This window comes from Eumetopias jubatus, unplaced genomic scaffold, assembly GCF_037043125.1.
Source record: "Eumetopias jubatus isolate StellerSeaLion01/CBP00866 unplaced genomic scaffold, mEumJub1_p1.0 scaffold_7, whole genome shotgun sequence".
In the NCBI taxonomy this organism is placed as follows: Eukaryota; Metazoa; Chordata; class Mammalia; order Carnivora; family Otariidae; genus Eumetopias; species Eumetopias jubatus.
The window spans coordinates 92,472,512-92,492,173 of NW_028274813.1; the positions used below are offsets into that span (position 1 = coordinate 92,472,512).

At 50.8% G+C, this 19,662-nt stretch overlaps 1 protein-coding gene across 2 annotated transcripts in view; it reads left to right on the forward strand.

Annotated features, from left to right (window-relative positions):
* Positions 1-19,279, forward strand: part of GLDN (gliomedin) — a 65,700-nt gene extending 46,421 nt beyond the window's left edge. For both annotated transcript variants that reach the window (XM_088025124.1, XM_028100487.1), the window contains 6 exons: positions 9,390-9,527; positions 11,927-12,055; positions 14,745-14,828; positions 14,927-15,052; positions 16,024-16,174; positions 18,802-19,279. In XM_088025124.1, coding sequence (XP_087881250.1) covers positions 9,390-9,527; positions 11,927-12,055; positions 14,745-14,828; positions 14,927-15,052; positions 16,024-16,174; positions 18,802-19,279 — 1,106 coding nt within the window. The remainder of the gene's footprint in view (positions 1-9,389; positions 9,528-11,926; positions 12,056-14,744; positions 14,829-14,926; positions 15,053-16,023; positions 16,175-18,801) is intronic.
* Positions 19,280-19,662: the final 383 nt, after the last annotated feature.

Below are 19,662 nucleotides of genomic sequence, written 5' to 3' on the forward strand. Positions count from 1 at the left end.
TCCTTACATGTTAGATAATAATCATAATTATAAATGAGCATCGGCATTGAATAATGATGGCCATCAGGGTGCAGACATTTGGTTTATCCCAGAAAGGCCCCAGAAATGTAATCCAGTCCTGAGGATTCAGCAATGAGTATCCTGAGGGCCAGCTATGAGGGGGAGGAAACCACCGTGGTTCTTTGGGTATGGAACAGGTGGGCAAGGGGTGACTTTCAAAGGGGTGACTTACAGATCCCTGGCTTTGGAGAGGTGTGCTTGATATGCAGCCCACAACCCAGTGAAGCCAGGACAGGAAAAGTTCATTCATCTCTATAACACCTATTTACATGGCAGGTCCTGTTCTAGGTGCTGGAGATCTAGAAATGAAAAAGCTGACAAAATCCCTACCTTCATGAAACTCACATTCCAGTCTGGGCAGAGTGAAAATAAACAAGCTAAATAAGTAGGAAAGAATCATCTGTTATGCGGTGCTGAGTGCTACAGAGGAAGCACAGTGTCAAGAGAGGGAATGACAAGTGTGTGTATGCGGCGGGGGTGGGGGGTGGGGGGTGGGGTGACTGCGGACTGGGAAGCCAGGTAAGGGTCCCTGAGAAGGAAGGGAGCAAACACCTGGGGGAAGGGAGAGAGGGAGCCAGGGGCTATGGAGGGGTGTGGTCCAGCAGAGTGTGTGAGGCCGGTGTGCCCACGGGGTCTGAGGAGCGACAAGGTGGCCGGGGCGGATGTGATGGAGTCAGGGCCAGAGAGATAGTGCCAAGTCAGCTAGGCCCTGGCATCGTAAGGACTGTGGCTGGTACTGCGAGGGAACTGGAAGGATTGGCAGCCGCGCAGAGAGCTAGCTGCCCTGCCTCACCCGGCAAGCCCCACCCCGGCACGGATGCTGAGAGGGGGCCAGGGTCTGCTCACCAGGGGAGGGACCAAATCCTTGGTCTCCGGGGGATCCCACGGGACCTCCAGCCGAAGACGCAGACCCTCCTCTGCAGCTGTCTCCCCGTGCGGGAGGCCTCCGGGCGTCAGCGGCATTAGAACGAGAAGCGTCCGCTAAAGCTGAGCAGAGAAGTTGAGTCACTAAAGGGCCCAGGCCGTTGTCCCTGCCCCGGGCCAGGGGAAGGGGAGACCACCACCATCCTAGATGTACAAACACAAAGACTGTCTGCCGACCCTGGCTCTACGGAGAGGTTGTTGAAAGCACGTCTCCACCGTGGGTCAGCTCCGCCCCTGCCCCGGGCCCTGAACCCCAGCACGAGTGCCCAGTCCCCCGCCAAAGCCCTGAGCTGTGTGTTCCCTCCTCTGCTTCCTTCCTTTGCCCGACAGTGGGCTCTCGTCCTACCCAGCACTCAGAGTTCTCACAAGGAGGAGAGCACAGAGTTGGTCAGGGGAACTGGGCTTTGTTCAGCGAGCACTGGGAAGACACTGAGGGGTTGCAAGTAGCAGAGAGTGACAAGGTCAGGTCTGCTTTTCTAAAATAACACCGTGGCCACCTTGTGGAGAGCACACGAGGGGAGCAAGGACAGAAGGAGGGAGATAGTTCAGAAGCTACTCAGTGCACAGGTCGAAGGGATGGCAGGCCAGGGGGATGGAGAGACCGGTGGAGTTGAGTGATATTCTGGGGGGAAATCAGCAGTAGCCGGTGGTGGGTGGATATAAGGAGGAAGGGGGAGGGGGACCCCAAGACCGACTCTGAGATCTCTGTCACTGATGACTGCTCTGTCCTGAGGAAGGGAGCCCCATATCAACTCAGGTTCAGAGAAAGAAGAGTGGCTCAGCATGGGATGTGCTGAGTTTGAGGTGCCTTGAAACGTCCAGGAGGAGATGTTGGGGGCCTTGGAGATGCATGCAGATCTCTAGTCAGTGGAGACCCTGGGGCTCGAGGTACACAGGATGGGCCACCTGAGGCAGTGCACATGTGGGCGTGGGCACCGTCACCTTTGGAGGGAGCTAACAGAAGAGGAGGGCCTGGATTGAGCCCTGAGAAGCAACAACATCTAATGACCAAGTACGAGGGGAATGAGCCAGCAAAGGAGGCCAAGAATGGACTGAGTAGCAAGAAGACCAGGAGACGGCGGGGACATCTGTCAGCAAACATTTATTGAGCAGGTTCCAAGCCCTAGTGCGGAAACAAAACAGATGCAGCCCCTGGAACTTTAAATCTTTGGTGGGAAGGCAGAAATTAGAAGTCAATAATGAAATATATCTGCAATCACAACATGAGATACCCATCTGAAGGAGAGAACAGGGGTTAAGAGATACAGTACAGAGAGGGAGGGTCGCAGAGGTAAAGTCTGAGGTCAGACTTGAAGGATGTGAGCAGGCAGAAGGTGGCCCAGGTGGAGTGCACAGCACCCACAAGGGCCCGACAGGTGTGGCTGGGGGAAGGGAGGCGTGCAGAGAGGCCTTCCAGGACCTTCTGATTAGTAGTATGAATCTCCTGTTCGGCTCCCAAGAAAGCATGGCAGGGTCTCATACAGGATGTGCCTGCTGGGCCAAGGTCATGACTGTGGAGAAGGAAGCGTTGTGATTCCGGCCAAGAGTTCCAGGATCCATAGTGGTTTTGCCAGGCAGGGCTGGGAGAGAGGAGGGGTGGGCGTGCATTCCAGAAAGAGAGAACAACAAGTGCTGTTTCTAAAAACAGGAAAAAGAGCCTGTGTTCCACAGAGACGGTACTCAGGCTGGATTCTGCCCTCTAGCAGTGATCCTCTGAACAATAGTATGCAAATAGCTAATATCTATTGTCAGGCATGCTACCAAGTACTCTCTATACTTATCTCATTTGGTCTTCAAAACCACCCTCAGGAGATGGATATTTTTGTTGGCCATATTTTTTCCAGATGAAGAAGCCCTATCTTTCTGTCTCTCAAACAGGTCAAGCCCACCCTTGCCCCAGGACCTTTGCACTGCTGAGCCCACTGCCTGGAATACTCTTTCCTTGCCCTTCCCACAGCTGATCCTGGTGCAGGTCTCATCTCTATTGCCACCCCTCTTCAAGTTCGTCCCCCACCTCTGTGTCTAGCCCCTGCCTCATTCCTGTTGTGTCAAAATACATAACCCTTCCCGGAAACTCTCTCCTTGCGTTTGCTTTTGATGCACTGATGGTCTGACCCCCGAGGAAGGATGTGAGGTCCATGACAGCCAAGCCATGTCTATCTTGCTTAGTCCTAACCTCCAGGGCCTGGAACACCCAGCGAAGGGGGGGCAATAAAGTCCATGTTGACACAAATGGACATAACTTGTCCACTGTTGCAAAAGTAAGAAGTGGAGGAGGCAGGACTTGAAACCAGGTCTCTCTGACTCCTGGACCCCTGCTCTTTAACACGACTACACTGAGCTTCCAGGCTGGGGGGCGGGGGGGCTGGCCCCCAGCTGTGAGGGTGGCGCCCCCGAGGTGCCACAGGGCAGGAGCTGATGGGAAGGAGGTCAGGCCTTGGGAGCTAGTGCCATTAACTCCTTCAGGACGTAGGGCGGCAGACCCCCTCCAGCCTGAGCCTGATGCTGAGTCTTATGGGGAGGGCCAGGAGGCAGGACATGTGCAAGAATAGCCTGGCAGGCAGAGTTGATTATGCGCCTCTTAGTTCCTGCTCTCCAGGCAGGGGAAGGAGTGGAAGGAGTCCCCGAAGCCCCTGCCTCAGTCCCCGACCGGCTCCGAGGCCTTGGGCAGGTCCCTTCACCGTTGAGCCTTGGTCCCATCTGTAGACTGAGGAGGTCGGGTTCCCACAACTCTAACATGGTTTCCAATTTTTAAATAGTCTGCTCTAGTGCTTGTCCATGAAGGAGAGACCGTGTCTTATACGTATTCGGTTACTCGGCACAGCTCTCTCCGGGCCCAGGTGAAGCTCAATAATCGATGACTGAAGACTACACACATGCGTGTGTGAACAAGAAGGGTAGTGCCTACTTTCCGTCCATGAGGGCTTCTCGTCCAGGGAAGGAGAGGCTGTATCTTACACACAGCTACTGAGTAAATAGCTGGTTACTCTGATCTGAAGACTGCTTTCTCCTGCCAGCGGGTAGTACCGCCAGCAGAGAAAGCTGAACTTGCCTGTGCACGTAAGGGACGAACAGGGCCCCGTGTAGAAGATGGGTTGTATAGTAGGGCTAAGTGTAAGGGACAAGAGAGAGCGGTGTGATCAACGTCTGAGAAAATAATCAGAGGGGAGCTATGGAGGGCGTTGCAGGGGTAGAAGAGAAAGGCCTAGCCTGGAGGGACTGTTAGTGAGACTGCCCCTGGATACTGGAGGGGACCCTGGCTAGATGGGTGTCTGCAGGAGGCAGCGGGGAGCCACTGTGGGCTCTTGAGGAGATGAAGAACCTGATGAAACCAGAGTATAGAGCTCTAGCCTAACCATTGTTTCCGGGAGGTCGAAGTATCGGAGATAACCCTCGGTTTCTGACCTTGGCAATGCTGAGAACAACAGTGGAATAGCATGTGCTGGAGCCTGATGGCGTGGTCTGGGTCCTGGCTCGGCCACTTACTAGCTGTGTGCCCTTGGGCAAGTTACTTAATCACTCTATGCCAGTTTCCTCATCTGTAAGATGGGAACAATAATAGTATCAACCTCATAAGGTCATTTAGAAGATTAAATGAGAGATACGTATAGGGCTTAGAATACGGCCTGACACATAGTGAGTGCCCTATTAGTGTTAGCTATTGTTTCCAAAACTTGGTTTTAACCCAGAAGGAAAGCTAAGTTGAAATGCCTGTATTCATTTGAAAACACCGACTTGGACGCAGAGAGAACTAAAGAGACTTAAATGTGGTCAATTTTGCAACTGACATCTTCTATGAAGTTTGACATTCTGTTGGCTCAAAACCAAGCATTTGCTTTTTTTTTTTCCATCTGTCTCTCACTTTCTCACTAAGGGTTAATACTGCATTGTCTTCTCTAAAAATTGAATCCTCGTGCAACAGAAATAAATGCCCTCCTCTTTATTCATCCCAATCTTGGGACCGGGTTTTGTGTGACACCCCCCTGGCCCCCTTTTGCTGCCCTGCCTCAGTCAGCGACAGATGGTCCTGCCAAAAAATAAGCGGTCCTCCCTCACCCCCTGCCGTGAAGATGCTGAAGTTGACCCCAGCAACATAATGCAACCCCCAACTCTAAAGCTGGTGAGATAGTTTGTTTTGAGTGTGTGCCACAGGGGAGGGAAAATAGCAGAGAGCCACTCCTAGCAGACAAGGCGGGCGAGCAGAATCCAGCCTTTCTTCTCTGCAGAATGTGCTGACTCGAAGCCTGCCAGGACTCACACAGGATGCACTGTGCGGGGGGGGGCCGGGCTGTGCACAGTGTAACTGCCGGGCGCTGCCTCATCAGGCCAGGGAAGAAAGTGCCCCCCCCCCTTGGCGGGGGGGGGGTCCTCTGACAGTGAATGGGATAGGGTGGTGCTGTACCTCCAATGTCCCATGGCCAAGGCACGGCCAAGGTGGGACAAGAGGAAACTGTCAGAGGCATCGGTCAGGAGAGAAAAGACAGACTGTATGGAGACAGAACATCCCCCGCCCTTCCTTACCGAAAGCGGAAAAACGATCGTGCAGGCCCAGCCCAGAGTCAAAATACATTCTTAAGCAAATCTCTTTAATATCTTTAGCTTTAGAGCCTCACCCCTGTAGGAGCAGCATAACCACAACTGCATTCCGGAAGGAACGTTTTCCTGTCTCACACACGGCCTTTTTGAGAAAGAAAAGGCACAAGAGGGAGGAATAAAGGGGAAATCGAATGCTGATGCGGAGAGGCTCTTTGTGACTAGAATAAATGCTTGAAAGAGAAAACCCCGAAGTAACTAGAAGATACCATTTCCCTGAGCACTGCGGAATCCGGGTCATGTGAAATCTTTAGAAGGTATCGGTTATCCTCGGCGCATTGTGCAGGCCCAACTCTACGGCAACGTTCTCGTCTTTTGTGTCCTGCAGATAATGTGCCAAATTGCCTATTTAAAATCCCGACAAAAGGACGTCTTCCTATGCAGAGGCCCTTGATTAAGGGCTCTTCTTGAGTGAGTGCGCCACTTTCCAGCCAGCTGTCCTAACGGCCGTGGGCAGGGGTGACCCAGGGCCACGGGGCTTGGCTGCCGCTGCGAGGGAAGACTGCCCCCTGCCCACAGGTGTGGTTTGCCATCTGTGTGACTGCACCACGCCCAGTACAGGCCCCCGCGGAGCAGAGGGGCTGCCCTGGATCCCCAGGCCCTCTGTCGGCGCGCATCGCCCTCTCACTCCCCCGCAAGGGCTGAATGTCATGGTTGTCATGAAGATGCGGTTTTTGTGGTTGGCGGCAATCTGGCAAACACGACTTTGTGTGCTGCGTTGTCTAACAGTGATCAACATTTGAAGGTTCTTGAGGACACTGCTGTCCTCCTGGGGGTGGTCTGGGTACGGTCCCTTGAATTGGGAAGAGCAAATGCCACACTGAGTGTGTATCACTTTCCCGGCATGAAGGAAAGGTGCTGAGAGCTCCAGATGTAGGTTTTAGGGGATATTGCCTCTTGAGGCAATGCAGAATCTTCTGGTATAATCTGTGATATGATGGGATGTAATACCCTCCCTCCCCACTGCTGACAGGACTTGAGAAGAGCCAGTCAGGCAGCATAGAGAGGCTTCTGGGCTGGGATGTGAGGTTAATCTGAATGACCTCAAAGTTGCCTTCCAATCCTGAATTCTCAGATTCTCTTGGGACAGTGATTTTGGAATCCTATGGGGCTGGTAGGAAGTGGGGCCAGGGTGGGTCCAGATCTTAAAATCTCAACTGTTAATCTGGAGGGAGGACAATCGCAAGGTTGAAAAGATGACAGGGAGTAGGGACTGGCCAAGTCGATGAGCGTAAGAGAGGGGCTGTGGGCACTCACTTAGCCAGAGCCTGTAAGAAGGAACATGGCCGCGGTGGGGGGCACTCCTGGGTGTTCAGTTGGATAAGCCTCTGACTCTTGGTTTCAGCTCAGGTCATGATCTCAGGGTGGTGTTATCGAGCCCACGTTGGGCTCCAAGCTCAGAGCAGAGTCTGCTTGAGATTCTTTCCCTCTGCCTCTCTGTCCCCCTCTGCCCCTCCTCTCTCTCTCAAATAAATAAATAAATATCTTAAAAAAAAAAAAGGAAGGGGCTTGGGGAGAGGTAGGGTAATTAGAAAAGAAAATGAATGGGTCCTAAGCCCTCTTGGTTATAGAAGTTGAGAGGAACCAAAGGTCTGTTTTGCACTAAAACATGCCTCTGGCTCTTCCTTGCTGCCTGAAATCTCTGCCACTTTGAGCAATATCTCCAGGAAGCTGTTGTGAGAATGAGCATGTAGGCCCTACAGATAGGGGACTGTGTTAATAGATTCATATCTGACAATACCTCTGCCCAATATTAGGCAATCCCTTTCCTTCTCAGGGCCCCAGGGTCCCTGAGTGCTCAGGAGTTCTAGAACCTTTTTTATAGGTTCCATGAGATTTTCTACAAAACAATCAGCTATCTTCAAATAAAGACAATTTGAATCCATCCTTTCCAATCTTTCTTTCTTTCTTTCTTTTTCTTTCTTTCTTTCTTTCTTTCTTTCTCTTTCTTTCTTTCTTTCTTTCTTTCTTTCTTTCTTTCTTTCTTTCTTTTTCTTTCTTTCTTTCTTTCTTTTTCTTTCTTTCTTTTTTCTTTCTTTCTTTCTTTCTTTCTTTCTTTCTTTCTTTCTTTCTTTCTTTCTTTCTTTCTTTTTTTTCTTTTTCTTTATTGCACTAGCTGGGACCTCTGGTATCATGTGAAATAAAAGTGATGAGTATTGATGCCCTCATCTTGTTCCTGATCTTAGGGAGAAATCAGTTAGTCTTTCATTTTAGTCTTTCATCACTAAGGAGGAGGTTAGCTATAGGTATTTTTATAGAGGTCCCTTTTCAGACTGACAACGTTTCTTCCTATTCTTTGTTTGATGAGAATTCTTATTAAGAATGGGTGTTACTGAGCAGGGAGCCTGCTTCTCCCTTTCCCTCTGCTGCTCTCCCTACTTGTGCTCTCTCTCTCTCTGTCAAAAAAAAAAAAAAAAGAATAGGTGTTAAATTTTATCAAATGCCTTTTCTGCATCGGCTGAGATGATACGATCCTTTCCTTTCTTAAACTGTTACTGTGCTGCATTACATTCACTAAACGATTCAAATCATGGACTCTATTCTGGCAGTGAAACTACTCCCAGCTGTTTAATACTTCTGAAGCTGGTTTTTAAGTTTAGTTATAATGGATCCACAGCAGCCTTGACTCTTGGGCTAATTTAGCCTCACTGCTGAGACAAGACTTTTCCAAGGACTTTACCCAATATCACATCATTTTCTGAGATCTCTCTGCTTTGCCTGGTGGGAATGAAGCCCTTTCCCTGGGCAAGCACTGAGAGTTGTATAGTGAACTTCCTGTTTGTTCTTGCCCTGCCTCATAGTTTCACCCTGCAGGTCATTACTCAGCCAAAGACCCAAGGAGACCCCTCTGAAGTTCTCCAGAGCTCTGTCTGCACAACCACCTCCTTCTGCCTCATGAGCCCTAGGCACCTCTACCTCCCCAGACTCTGGCTTTGGTCTCCTCACCTCAGTGAAATGGCGAGGCTCTATTTGGGCACCACTCCTTCTGCTTGTGTCTGGAAACTACCTGCCAGCAGTGACCAGGGCAATCATATCATGCACCTTGTTTGCTTCCTTCCTCCTGGGGATCAGAATGCTATGTGGTCCATAATGCATGCTGAGAGGGGCCATTGCCTAGACTCTTACCCATGTCTAGCTCACAGGGGCAGGTCCGCAGTTCCTGGAGTTATGGCTCCCCGGGAACAGAGGCAGACAGTCCACCTACTGCATTTTATCCACACTATCAGCATCCCTCTTAACGCTTATGCTAGAGTAACTTTACCCATTTTGCTCTTTTGATGAAAAGCATTTTGCACTGGAATGTCACAGAATCAGATCTCTGCTGCTCACCTAGTGGCCTCATTGATGACCACAGTAAGCCCGAGCTCCAGCTTCTCTACAATGAGAATAAGGATGACCGAGCAGCCTACCAGTCCAGTATGTTGTGAGGAAGAAACCAAGAAGGCAGGGGACAACACCCACCCTTCCGGGCACCACACAGACCCCTCTGTGCACTCCGTCCTTCCTGCATGGCAAACTTCGGGTCAGGCCTTACCTTCCTTCCACTGTTGCTGCAATTGTCCCTTTTCTGGTCCACTCCTCTCCAACCTGTTGACCCAGCCAAAGGTCCCTAAAATATTCACAAGAGCCACCCGGAAACGGTAGTCTTTAATGAGTTTAGATCATGCTGCTGACCTAAAATGTCAGCAACAAAGTCTTAGGTATTTGGTTGTTGAAGCTCCTTCACCCTAAAAGTACAGTGTACAATATTACAAAGTGGTGTACCAGAATTTCTTGTACTACAGGCTAATAAATCATTTTCCTCCCCTCAGGGCTGCCTGGAGCCACAGGAACCCCAGGGGAGAAGGGAGACCCTGGTGAGCTAGGCTTGACTGGAAATGAGGGCCCAGCAGGGCCAAAGGGTGACAAAGGAGACAAAGGAGAGGTGTCCAATGATGTGCTCCCCACAGGTAAGTGGCTGGCACTTGGGCCCAGAAACCAGCCTGGTTTTTAGGACAAAGGCAGCTTGGGTCTTCTCTCCTTATCTGCTTTATGTGCCCATCTGCTCTGCAGCATGTTTTAGGGTTCTGTGTTTTCAAAAAGGAGAAAATCGTGCATGTTATCACAATGTTGGCGAGACCAAATTTCAAATGTAAGCATAAGTAGTTTAGATAATTCCAGTCCAAAATCATGGTTAGATTGAATGAGGATGAAGAGAACTTCCTTTTTCCAAATATCTATTAAGTCTAGCACAATCTAGAACAAGACAAGTAAGCAAGCAATTTAAGATACTTCAGAGGACAACTGACAGAGAGCTCAGACATTTTCTTCACAGTCCAGGTAGGGTCATCTTCAGATCTTTGTTCTAAGCCTTTTGACATAGAATTGGAGCAGACATGGTAGCTGATCTCCTTTTTCTGTTTCCAGCCCAGGCTCAGAGCAGACAGTTGGCACCTCGGAGGGGTCGGGGGGTATAGAGATAGCAAACCACAGAAAGACATGGTGGAAAGAGTAGGTGACAGCTGATGGTCATGGACGAGGAGGAGGCAGAAGAATTTTATAAGCACAGTACTTCAGAGACCACTCATATCATAAAAATATAACTATCCTTATGTATTCAATAAATACTTTTGAATGTCAAAGAACACCATTTATGAATTAGCAACTTTGCTGGTAGCTGGGAATATGAAGATGAAAGTGAGTGAGACAGGACCTATGTCCTGAAGAAGCTAGGATGATAAATGGTCAAGAACAATGAACCTAGGGGTGCCTGGGTGGCTCAGTCATTAAGCATCTGCCTTCAGCTCAGGTCATGATCCCAGGGTCCGGGGATCGAGTCCCGCATCGGGCTCCCTGCTCGGTGGAAGCCTGCTTCTCCCTCTCCCACTCCTTCTGCTTGTGTTCCCTCTCTCGCTGTCTCTCTCTCTGTGTCAAATAAAAATTAACAAAAAATCTTAAAAAAAAAAAAAAAAGAACAATGACCCTGAAGCAGTCGCCCATCTAGCCACGCAAAATGTGTTGAGCACCTACTGTTTGCCAGGTACTATGCTAAGACCAAAGCTCAAATTATGTTTAGCATGCTTTGTTTCTGAAACAGGGAGGTTGCTATGCAAAATACATAAAATTTAAGAAGTCTTTTGACAGCATCAAATATAGGTGAATATACTTTGAAAATATGAGACCATGTTATACTTCAGTTATATAGGAATCTACACATCCCAAATATCGCACTCCCCTACGCTACCGAACAGGTGAGGGGTGTTGACAAACCATTCAGGAAAGCAACATCCCTGAGTGTACCCCAACTCCAGAGAGCAGACAGAACTGAGTGTCCCTAGGCCAGAGAGCAAACAAGGCATATGAGGGTGGATCATATATGCCCTGCCTATAGATCTCTGCCCCTTTCAGAGTGGGCTTGGACTTGCCTCTGGCCTCTGTGACCCTGGCTTACCCATTCAAGAGAGACTGGAAAGGCTTATTTGGTCTGGCTGGGAAGAGGCAACTAATAAGGCCTGAGATCACCAGTCAGCTCAGGACAGGAGGGTAGAACCAAAGGGCTAAATGGCCCAGCCTCATGGCATCCTTGTGAATGCTCCAGACAATAGCACATGGAAAGGACTGTACCCATGCACACTGGCCATCTAAAGTTAGAGCACTCACGCCAGTGACCTCAGTGGATTCTTCCAGGGCAAGACAGGGTGGATGAGACTCAGTCTGGAAATGAAGAAACAGGATCGGAGGGTTAAGCTGCCTGCCCAAGGTCATAGGCTGGGCCGGCTCCCCTGATCTCTTCTACCACACAGAGCAGCGCTTCTCCTACCTGGCAGCGTATGAGGAGGCTTTCAAAAATACAGACGACCAGTCTCCCCACCATTTTGACTTAATTGTTCTGTGTGGGGTCCCAGCACTAGAATTGTATTAGAACTCCTTAGGTACTCAAATAAGTAGTCAGGGTTGAGATCCTTCAACATGGCCAGTGAAATGAGCATGAGCTTTGTCATGAGACACACCTGAGGTTGAGTTCCAGCCTTGTTCCCAGTGGTGACCTTGGGCAAAGCACTGAACTTCCCCAAGACTCAGGTCACTGAGGGGCTACTAATACCATCTCACAGAATGGTTGGGAAGAACAATGGGTAGGAGATTTGTAAAATTCTTAGCACAGTTCCTGGCACAGGGTTGGAACTCAATGTCTGCTATGGGTGCATCCTCAACTTTGCATGGACGAGTGCTAGAATACAGTTATGCCTGGGAAGGGGGGCTCAGCCGTCCTCCCTGGAGCTGCTCATTCTCCTTTCCCCTGGGAGAAACCCATCTCTGTTTATGGCTCTTGAATCAATCTCTCACCCCACCCCCCCTTCTCTCTCTCCAGGTGCCAAAGGTGACCAAGGCCTGCCTGGCCCCCCTGGACCTCCGGGCCCTCCAGGTCCCCCAGGACCCCCCGGAAGCAGAAGATCTAAAGGCCCCCGGCAGCAAAACATGTTCAGTGGCCAGTGTTCAGGTCATCAGCCTCTGCCCCAGGGATCCTATCTCTTTGGCTAATGATCCCAAACTCTCAGGCTTCACCCAGGCTTTGCAACCAGATTTCTTAAACAGAGGGAGGAGATTTTGCCTAAATCGAGAGTTCTCCCTTGCACCAGGCCGTTGGGCTGCTTGGGCGCTCTGCCCTGGGGGTGAGAACTTACAGCAGGTTTAGAATTGGGCCTCCCATACCCTCCCCTCCTCACCCTCCTCTCAATTTATCCCCAGACTATTCCTCTTCCTTGCCAAACCACCATCCCTCTCCCCTGAAAGAGTCTCAAAGGCTAAGTCATTCACTCTGGGAGCGTGAAGGGCTTGGCTAATGCTGGGAAGATGGGGGGGGTTCGGCTTGGTAACCTCCCCACGGTACTATGGTTCTGCCCTCATCACCACCATGCTTTGCGTGCTGACCACGTGCGGGACACAGTGCTAAGTGCTTAGTTCGTTGGATGCTCACAGCAGTGCCACGACATGGGAATCGGTATTGCCACCAACTTACAGATCCCAAACTGAAACACCAAGGAGCTCTGTAGCTTGCCCAAGGTCACTCAGTTAGGAAGTGACAGAGCTGGGATTCACATCTGCCTGGCTCTAAAACTCTGCTCTTAGAGCATCTTCCTTTCAGAGATGAAATTCACACCTTGAGACTAAGCCAACCAAGAACAAGGGACGCCTGATCTCTGGAAGGCCAAGAGGACTTGTCTGTGGGCCAATCTGTGACAGAGGTGGCCATGGGACTGAAAGCTAATTACGAATGAAGGGCCATATTAATGAAAAATACTTCTGAGGTGCGGCTAGAGCTTCTCCCCAGAGAGGTGACCTAGGACCCACTCACCTGCTGAGGCCAGGAGAAGGCACAACTTGATACCATGACTTCAGTGGGAAGCAAAGAGGGGGAGGATCCTGCCTGGAGTTTCTTTCACACTTTCTGGGGATGTCACTGCCACTTCCCTAATTGGTCTTTCGTTTTGTTAGGTGCCCTCTTCTTTCGGGGAGACATTTTGGGGGCACACTCAGCCATCAGAGTGGGTGAATCTGTGCTTCCAAAGATGTCACCCCACCCCACCCTCCAGTCAGTGGAGCCTGATTATAATTCTGCCCAGCAGTTAGCACCCTGCCCCTTCCCTGGCGTTCAGCACCACTCCCTCCATTAGCGGCAGCTCTTTGTTCAGCTGCCCTTGGAGAATGAGCTGAGTGGGAACCTTCCCTGGGAGAAGGGGGGGAATCGGACCTGAGCGTTTGCAGAGTCTCAGTTTGCCATAGGCTGTGTCAGCCAGGACACGGGTGTGTGGGGAGGCGCCTGCCCCGGCCTCGCCTGCCTACTAAGAGGCTGGTCAGCAGGGGCTGGGCCGCAGGGTTGTGAAAACTGCTTTAAATGAGAGGCCATAATCTTCCACTCTGCCTCCTAGAAATGAGTCCTCGGTTGCCAGGCATCCTGCATCTGAACTTGGCCTTCTCGCCTCCCAATTCCATTTCTTTAAGCCCCCTCCACCCCCACAGCTTTAGAAGCAGGTTGGTACAACACAAATTAATGAGAGCCTTTTCTTCAGACTAAGAACCGGAGGGTCTCTCCATCCCTTTCCTGGCAAAACCCACGTTCCTGAACAGAAACTGCAGATGAAACTCCAAGGCAGCAGGACTGCGTGTGGGGGAGTAACACTGTCCCCAAGACTGCTCTCATCAGGGGGCAAGAGGACTTCTGGGAAACACTGGCTCATAGAGTACAGGGGGTCCTGCCCTTTATTTTACTGATAGATTATTCTGTGAGCTTCCCTTGGGACAACGGAGGTGTCCCTAACACCTAACTCACAGGTGATTTGAATCCCTCAGAATCGGTCTAGGCAAGTGGGCTGAACTCCAGAAAGCTTGACTTGCCCCAGACCAGGTCCGCCTCCCCAGCCAGTCCTTTCTCTGTGTCTTCACACTGGCCACCTTCCTCCCCTCTGCCCTGCTTCTGCCAACCCAAGACACCTCTTCACCAAAGGTCTGAATTAAGCCCGTCTGTTGAAGGGAACAATTACAACCCAGGTAGGATGACTTCTAGCTCAGGTATAGCCTCACACCAACTGTGAATCAGGCGCCTCTCCAGGACCCATGTCCCACAGACCTTAAAGCCAACACGGGTGGGAGATGGTGGAGAGGAGCTCAAACATCTCTGGGTCTTCTTCCTCTGTGGTTTCTCCCTTTGCAGTCCAGGAAGACAAGGTAAAGGGGCCACCCTATTATGAGGCCCCGTCAGCTTCCCTGAAAGCGTAAATCCTTCCAGGAAGATATAATCCATGATCGTGGTACCACCCGGCCAGGGGGGCAAGGAAAGTGTCAGTATGGCTCTCCACTCCCCCCACCCCACAATGCTGAAGGCTTGAACAGGCCACTTTTCCCCTTTGACTGACCTCCTCTTGGGATTGCATTATTTTAGCAACTGTGATTATGGAAAGCTTGTTGGGAACTCCCCAAGTGGAGGGTGGGGGTGGCGTGGGGTTGGGGGGAATTGAAAGTATTTGACTTGTTGCTTAAAAGCAAGCAACTAAAAAATGTGATAGGCCTATTGTAAGGGATGCTTATAGGACTAGAGCCTGGGGGGAAGTGGGGAAAGCGCCAGTTATAGAGTTACACGAGTCTCACTGTGCCACCTGCGATTCTTCTGATGATTGTCATCGCTGTTGTAGGTGAGACATGCGCTACACCGAATGATGGCACATTGGTTGGAAAAGCTGATGAGAAGGTCGGGGATCACCATTCTCCACTGGCAGGTACATGAAGCAAAGCGTCTTGTTTTGAAATTCAGAAATTGGACGCCTTAAAGCCATAGCTGGTAGATGAGGGATTTTCCTTTCTCTTCCTTTGGTAGAATCCGTGATCGCTTCTGTTGGAAGTCCAACACAAGTACTGAAAGTTAGAGAGACATTTGGGACGTGGATAAGAGAGTCTGTGAACAAGAGTGATGAGCGGATCTGGGTGACGGAACATTTCTCAGGTACCTTCCCTTGGCAAGGAGGCGGATCTGCGTGGGGGTTGTGCCCTCCGTCGGGTGCCTGCCTTCGGGCTCATTCTAGGTCTGGAACCCCCGCTGACTGGTGTCACGCAACTGCTTTTTGGTTTCCAAAGCACAAATGAGCAGGCAGCACACTTTTCTCAGTTGAGCCCACCGGGGATAAACCTTGCAGGTCAGGGCCCAGGGGCGGGACCAGGGCGCTCCCAATATAGCTTATCCAGTTTTAGGCAGAGTACCCAGAAAGAAACAAATAGCATTATGATGACAGCATTATAAAGCCCAAAACCATACTGTGGAAGAAATGCTGGAGACAAATTCTTGTGCACTGCCCATCTTTCTTCAAGCTTTGTTGGACAGAGAGCCCAGGGGAGAAGGTGAGGTGCCCTCTTGCAGGCATACTGCCTCCAAGCATGACCCCGCTTGTGCGGCCCCAGACGGACTGGTCAGGGGTTCCCAGCGGGGGTAGCAGTAGCCTCGTTCCAGAAGGGATCTGGCCACACTCACTGGTCAGAGCGATAGCTGAGACACTGCCTCATTTCCTCAGGGCTCGGTGACTGCCCAGATTACCAGCTGAGAAGGACTCTGTGGCTCAGAAGGAAGGAGGACCACTGAGTGAGCAGTGGCAGGAGCAGGGAAAGGGGACTGCACAAGGGCCAAGTATTCACTGTTCCCGGTACAGGCCTCTGTCAGTCCGATAGAAGATTTTATAAACAGTCTAGAGTGGTCTGGGAGGGAGCGATGCAGTTGTGCTGGGAGGAGCAAAACCAACTCTGTGGCTTCTACCTTGGAAGGTCGGTTCAGGAATCCAGAGAAGAGAATTGGCCTTTGAGTCTGGGAGTCTGAGACTCCAGCCTGGACGCGGACCCTTGCAAGACCCCTCACTCTCAACCTCCGTCCTTTTACCTCCCTCCCCTGACTCACTCCCACGCCTGTCCCTGGCTTCTCCCCTGCAGGCATCAGGGTAAAGGAATTCAAAGACCAGCCCTCACTGCTGAATGGCAGTTACACACTCGTGCACCTGCCGTATTATTTCCATGGCTGTGGGCATGCCGTTCACAACAACTCTCTTTACTACCACAAAGGAGGCTCCAACACCATAGTGAGGTGAGTCCCTCGGGCTGCTGCTGCCCTCCTCAGGCATCCCAGACAGCACCCGTGTAGTGTTTCAGTTAGCTGAGAGCTACTTAGGGGTAGGGATCTTTCTGTCCCCAGAGCCTGGCACACAGGGGCCAGTCAGGGCTTGCTGGCTGAATGAACCCCAGGACACAGGGAGTGAGCCACATGACCCAGCCCTGGCCTGGGGTCTGCCGTATTGCCAGTGGGACACCAGGAGTGAGGTTAGAGCCAGAGAGAAGTAGATCTGGAGTGATAAGAGTTGCCACTTTCTCATCCTTTGAAAAAAGAGGCAGGAGGAACCTAGCACTCCCCTGTCAGGAAGGTGTCACCCCCCGAAGTCAGTTGTATTCTGAAGAACTTGAGGTGTGAAGAATTCCACCTCACAGCTCAGATCATTGAAGACTAAAGACTGAACACAGTGCAAAGTCAGGTGCCTTTTTTTTTTTTTTTTTTTGGTAAAGATTTTATTTACTCATTTGAGACACAGAGATACAGAGAGAGAGAGAGAGCATGAGCAGGGAGAGAGGCAGAGGGAGAGGGAGAAGCAGGCTTCCCGCCGAGCAGGGAGCCCGATGTGGGGCTCAATCCCAGGACCCCGGGATCATGACCCGAGCCGAAGGCAGACACCTTACCGTCTGAACCACCCAGGCGCCCCAAAGTCAGGTGCCTTTGTGTTCAGATTGATCTGTCGTCCTGATGGGGCCCTGGCCAGGCCACCTCTCTTCCTCTTTGCTCTCCCAAGGGGGAGAGAGGTGGCCACCTGGGTAGACTGAGCCATGTCTTCCTGGCTCCCCAAAAAATTGCTAAAATTCTGTCTTTGTGGCTTAAGAAGATACCAAGTTCTGGGCTTTAGAGGCAGAAATAGGTCATCTTGGGCAAATCAAGAAAGCAGGGACCTCAGGTTCCAACTTTGCCTACTTACTCCATGGCCTTGGACAAGACACCACCTCCCGTGGGCTGCAGGTCCTCAAGTAAGAGTGAGAAGATGGACCAGAGCCTCTGCAGCCCTCCAGCAGCAGCCCTATCTGAAATAATGCCAGTATTATGAAAGCCATGGTCCGAGTCATTCAAAACAAGGGATAGGACCTGCAGGAAAACTGGGTCCCTGTTCTCTCACCCTCCACCCCCTTCCCCGATGAGGCCCAGACACAACAACCTTGCTGGCATTGGACTGTGGGTTAGGCTGGGGACGGGACACACGTCAGCTGTGGCTGGAATCATACCCCTTGGCCTCTCTTTCCCCTCTCCCAGCTCCCCCATCATTTCAGCATGTCCCTAGCTACCTCATTTGGACAGTCTCATGCTAACAGAAAACAGCAACCAACCCACCCTGTTTAGAAGCCAGAACTCCCCAGACACACTCCTTCCTGTGCCCTTTCTCCTCATGTAATACTGTAGCTCCTCATTGCCCCCGGGCTGTGTTCAAGAAACACAGCCGCCAGGGCACCTGGGTGGCTCAGTTGGTTAAGCAACTGCCTTCAGCTCGGGTCATGATCCTGGAGTCCTGGGATCGAGTCCCGCGTCGGGCTCCCTGCTCAGCAGGGAGTCTGCTTCTCCCTCTCATGTGCTCTCTCTCTCTCTCTCATTCTCACTCTCTCAAAATAAATAAATAAATCTTAAAAAAAAAAAAAAAGAAAGAAAGAAAGAAAAGAAACACAGCCGCCGGGCGCCAATACCAGAGCAATGGCAGTCCTGACCTTCAGGCATTCGGAGGACAGAGAAGCCCGTGAGCTGAGCTGGGCCGGTAGGCTCTTCTCAAGCCCTCACTCGCCTCTGGCTTTTTTTCACACTTACTTCAGGGTCTCCTAAAAGGCTTTCAGCTTGTGAGGCTCCAGTGCGCAGCCACGGCCCCACTGTCCCCATTTCTTCTGCTGCTCAATGGCACCCTCTTGTGTTCTTTTCTTTTAGCCTAATGTTCCCGAATTTTCATTCCTGGAGTTAGGTAACTCTTGAATCACAATCAACTTTTCTGATCTGGTCTGGGTGTGGAGTCTGCCAAATCAGACAGCCTCCCGGAGCCGAGGGCAAGGGACTCCATGCTGTAGCTCAAGGTATCCAATCACTTTCCTGATGAGAAAACTGACTTCAGGGCCGTGCCTTGGCTACATCTCTTCTCAGCTGCCGACTTCCTGCTTCATTTAGACCACTGTGACATGTTTGTCTTAAAAACTCCAGCAGGGGGTAGAGGAAGAACCCCCAAACATGCAGTTAGAAAACTTAAATTCAAACTCTGGCTACTTATGTTCCCGGGCCAGTCACTTCTCCATTCTCATTTGTAAAATGAAAAGACTGGACTAGCTCATTTTTTAAGGCCCCCTGCAGGTCTAAGAATCTTAGAGAGGGCATTTCAGGAGCTTAGCAAACCCCGGAGGAGTCATGAGGGTAAGGAATGTTCCTGGGGTCACGTGGCTCACAGGGGGACACTCAGATGGAGTCACCATCCTTGACATCCTTGGTGCACAGAGCATTGTGGGTAGACCTGTAGAACGGGCATGACTTGAAACTTAGAAATGCAGAGTCCCAGGCCCCGCCCAGTTTAATAGAGCATAGCCACAAACAAAGCCACCACTGTCCACAAAAGTGCTGACTCATACCTGCCTTTTTCCACATTTCAGATTTGATTTTGGCAAAGAAACATCCCAAACTCTGAAGCTTGAAAATGCCCTGTATTTTGATCGAAAATACCTCTTTGCCAATTCCAAGACTTACTTCAATTTAGCTGTGGATGAGAAGGGCCTTTGGATTATCTACGCTTCAAGTGCGGATGGCTCGAGCATTCTCGTCGCCCAGCTGGATGAGAGGACATTCTCTGTGCAGCGGCACATCAATACCACGTACCCCAAAGCCAAGGCCGGCAACGCCTTCATCGCCCGAGGGGTCCTGTATGTCACAGACACAAAAGATGCGAGGGTCACGTTTGCTTTCGATTTGTTAGGACAGAAACAGGTCAGCGCCAACTGGGACTTGAGAACCTCCCAGTCCGCTCTTGCCATGTTATCATACAACATGAGAGACCAGCACTTATATTCGTGGGAAGACGGCCATTTAATGCTTTATCCTGTGCGGTTTTTGTTATCTACATTAAACCAGTGAGGAGATGCATTGCTCCCCCTCAGTAACCTTCACATGTTTTCTGGCATCATTTATATCCCAACATAAATCCTGTCTCTAGGGTAACCAGGTACGTAGCTGTCATAACCTCATGACATGAGTGTTGATATGGTCAGGGAACCCCTCTAAGTTCAGATGCCTTCAGGGAAAATAGCAAAGTCGGAGTCAAAGTGGCTGAGATCTGGTGATTTCCCCACAGACTAGCTGGGCAGGTTACACCCCCCCCCCCACCTCTTTGGGCCTCATTTTCCCGACCGGTAATACGAAAAGGCTGGCGAAGATGATTGGCAAGAATTCCTCTACCTGTGAGAAACTCTGTGATTCTTGGCTGTTGCTATTCTCACAACTGTTCCACATTTGGTTTT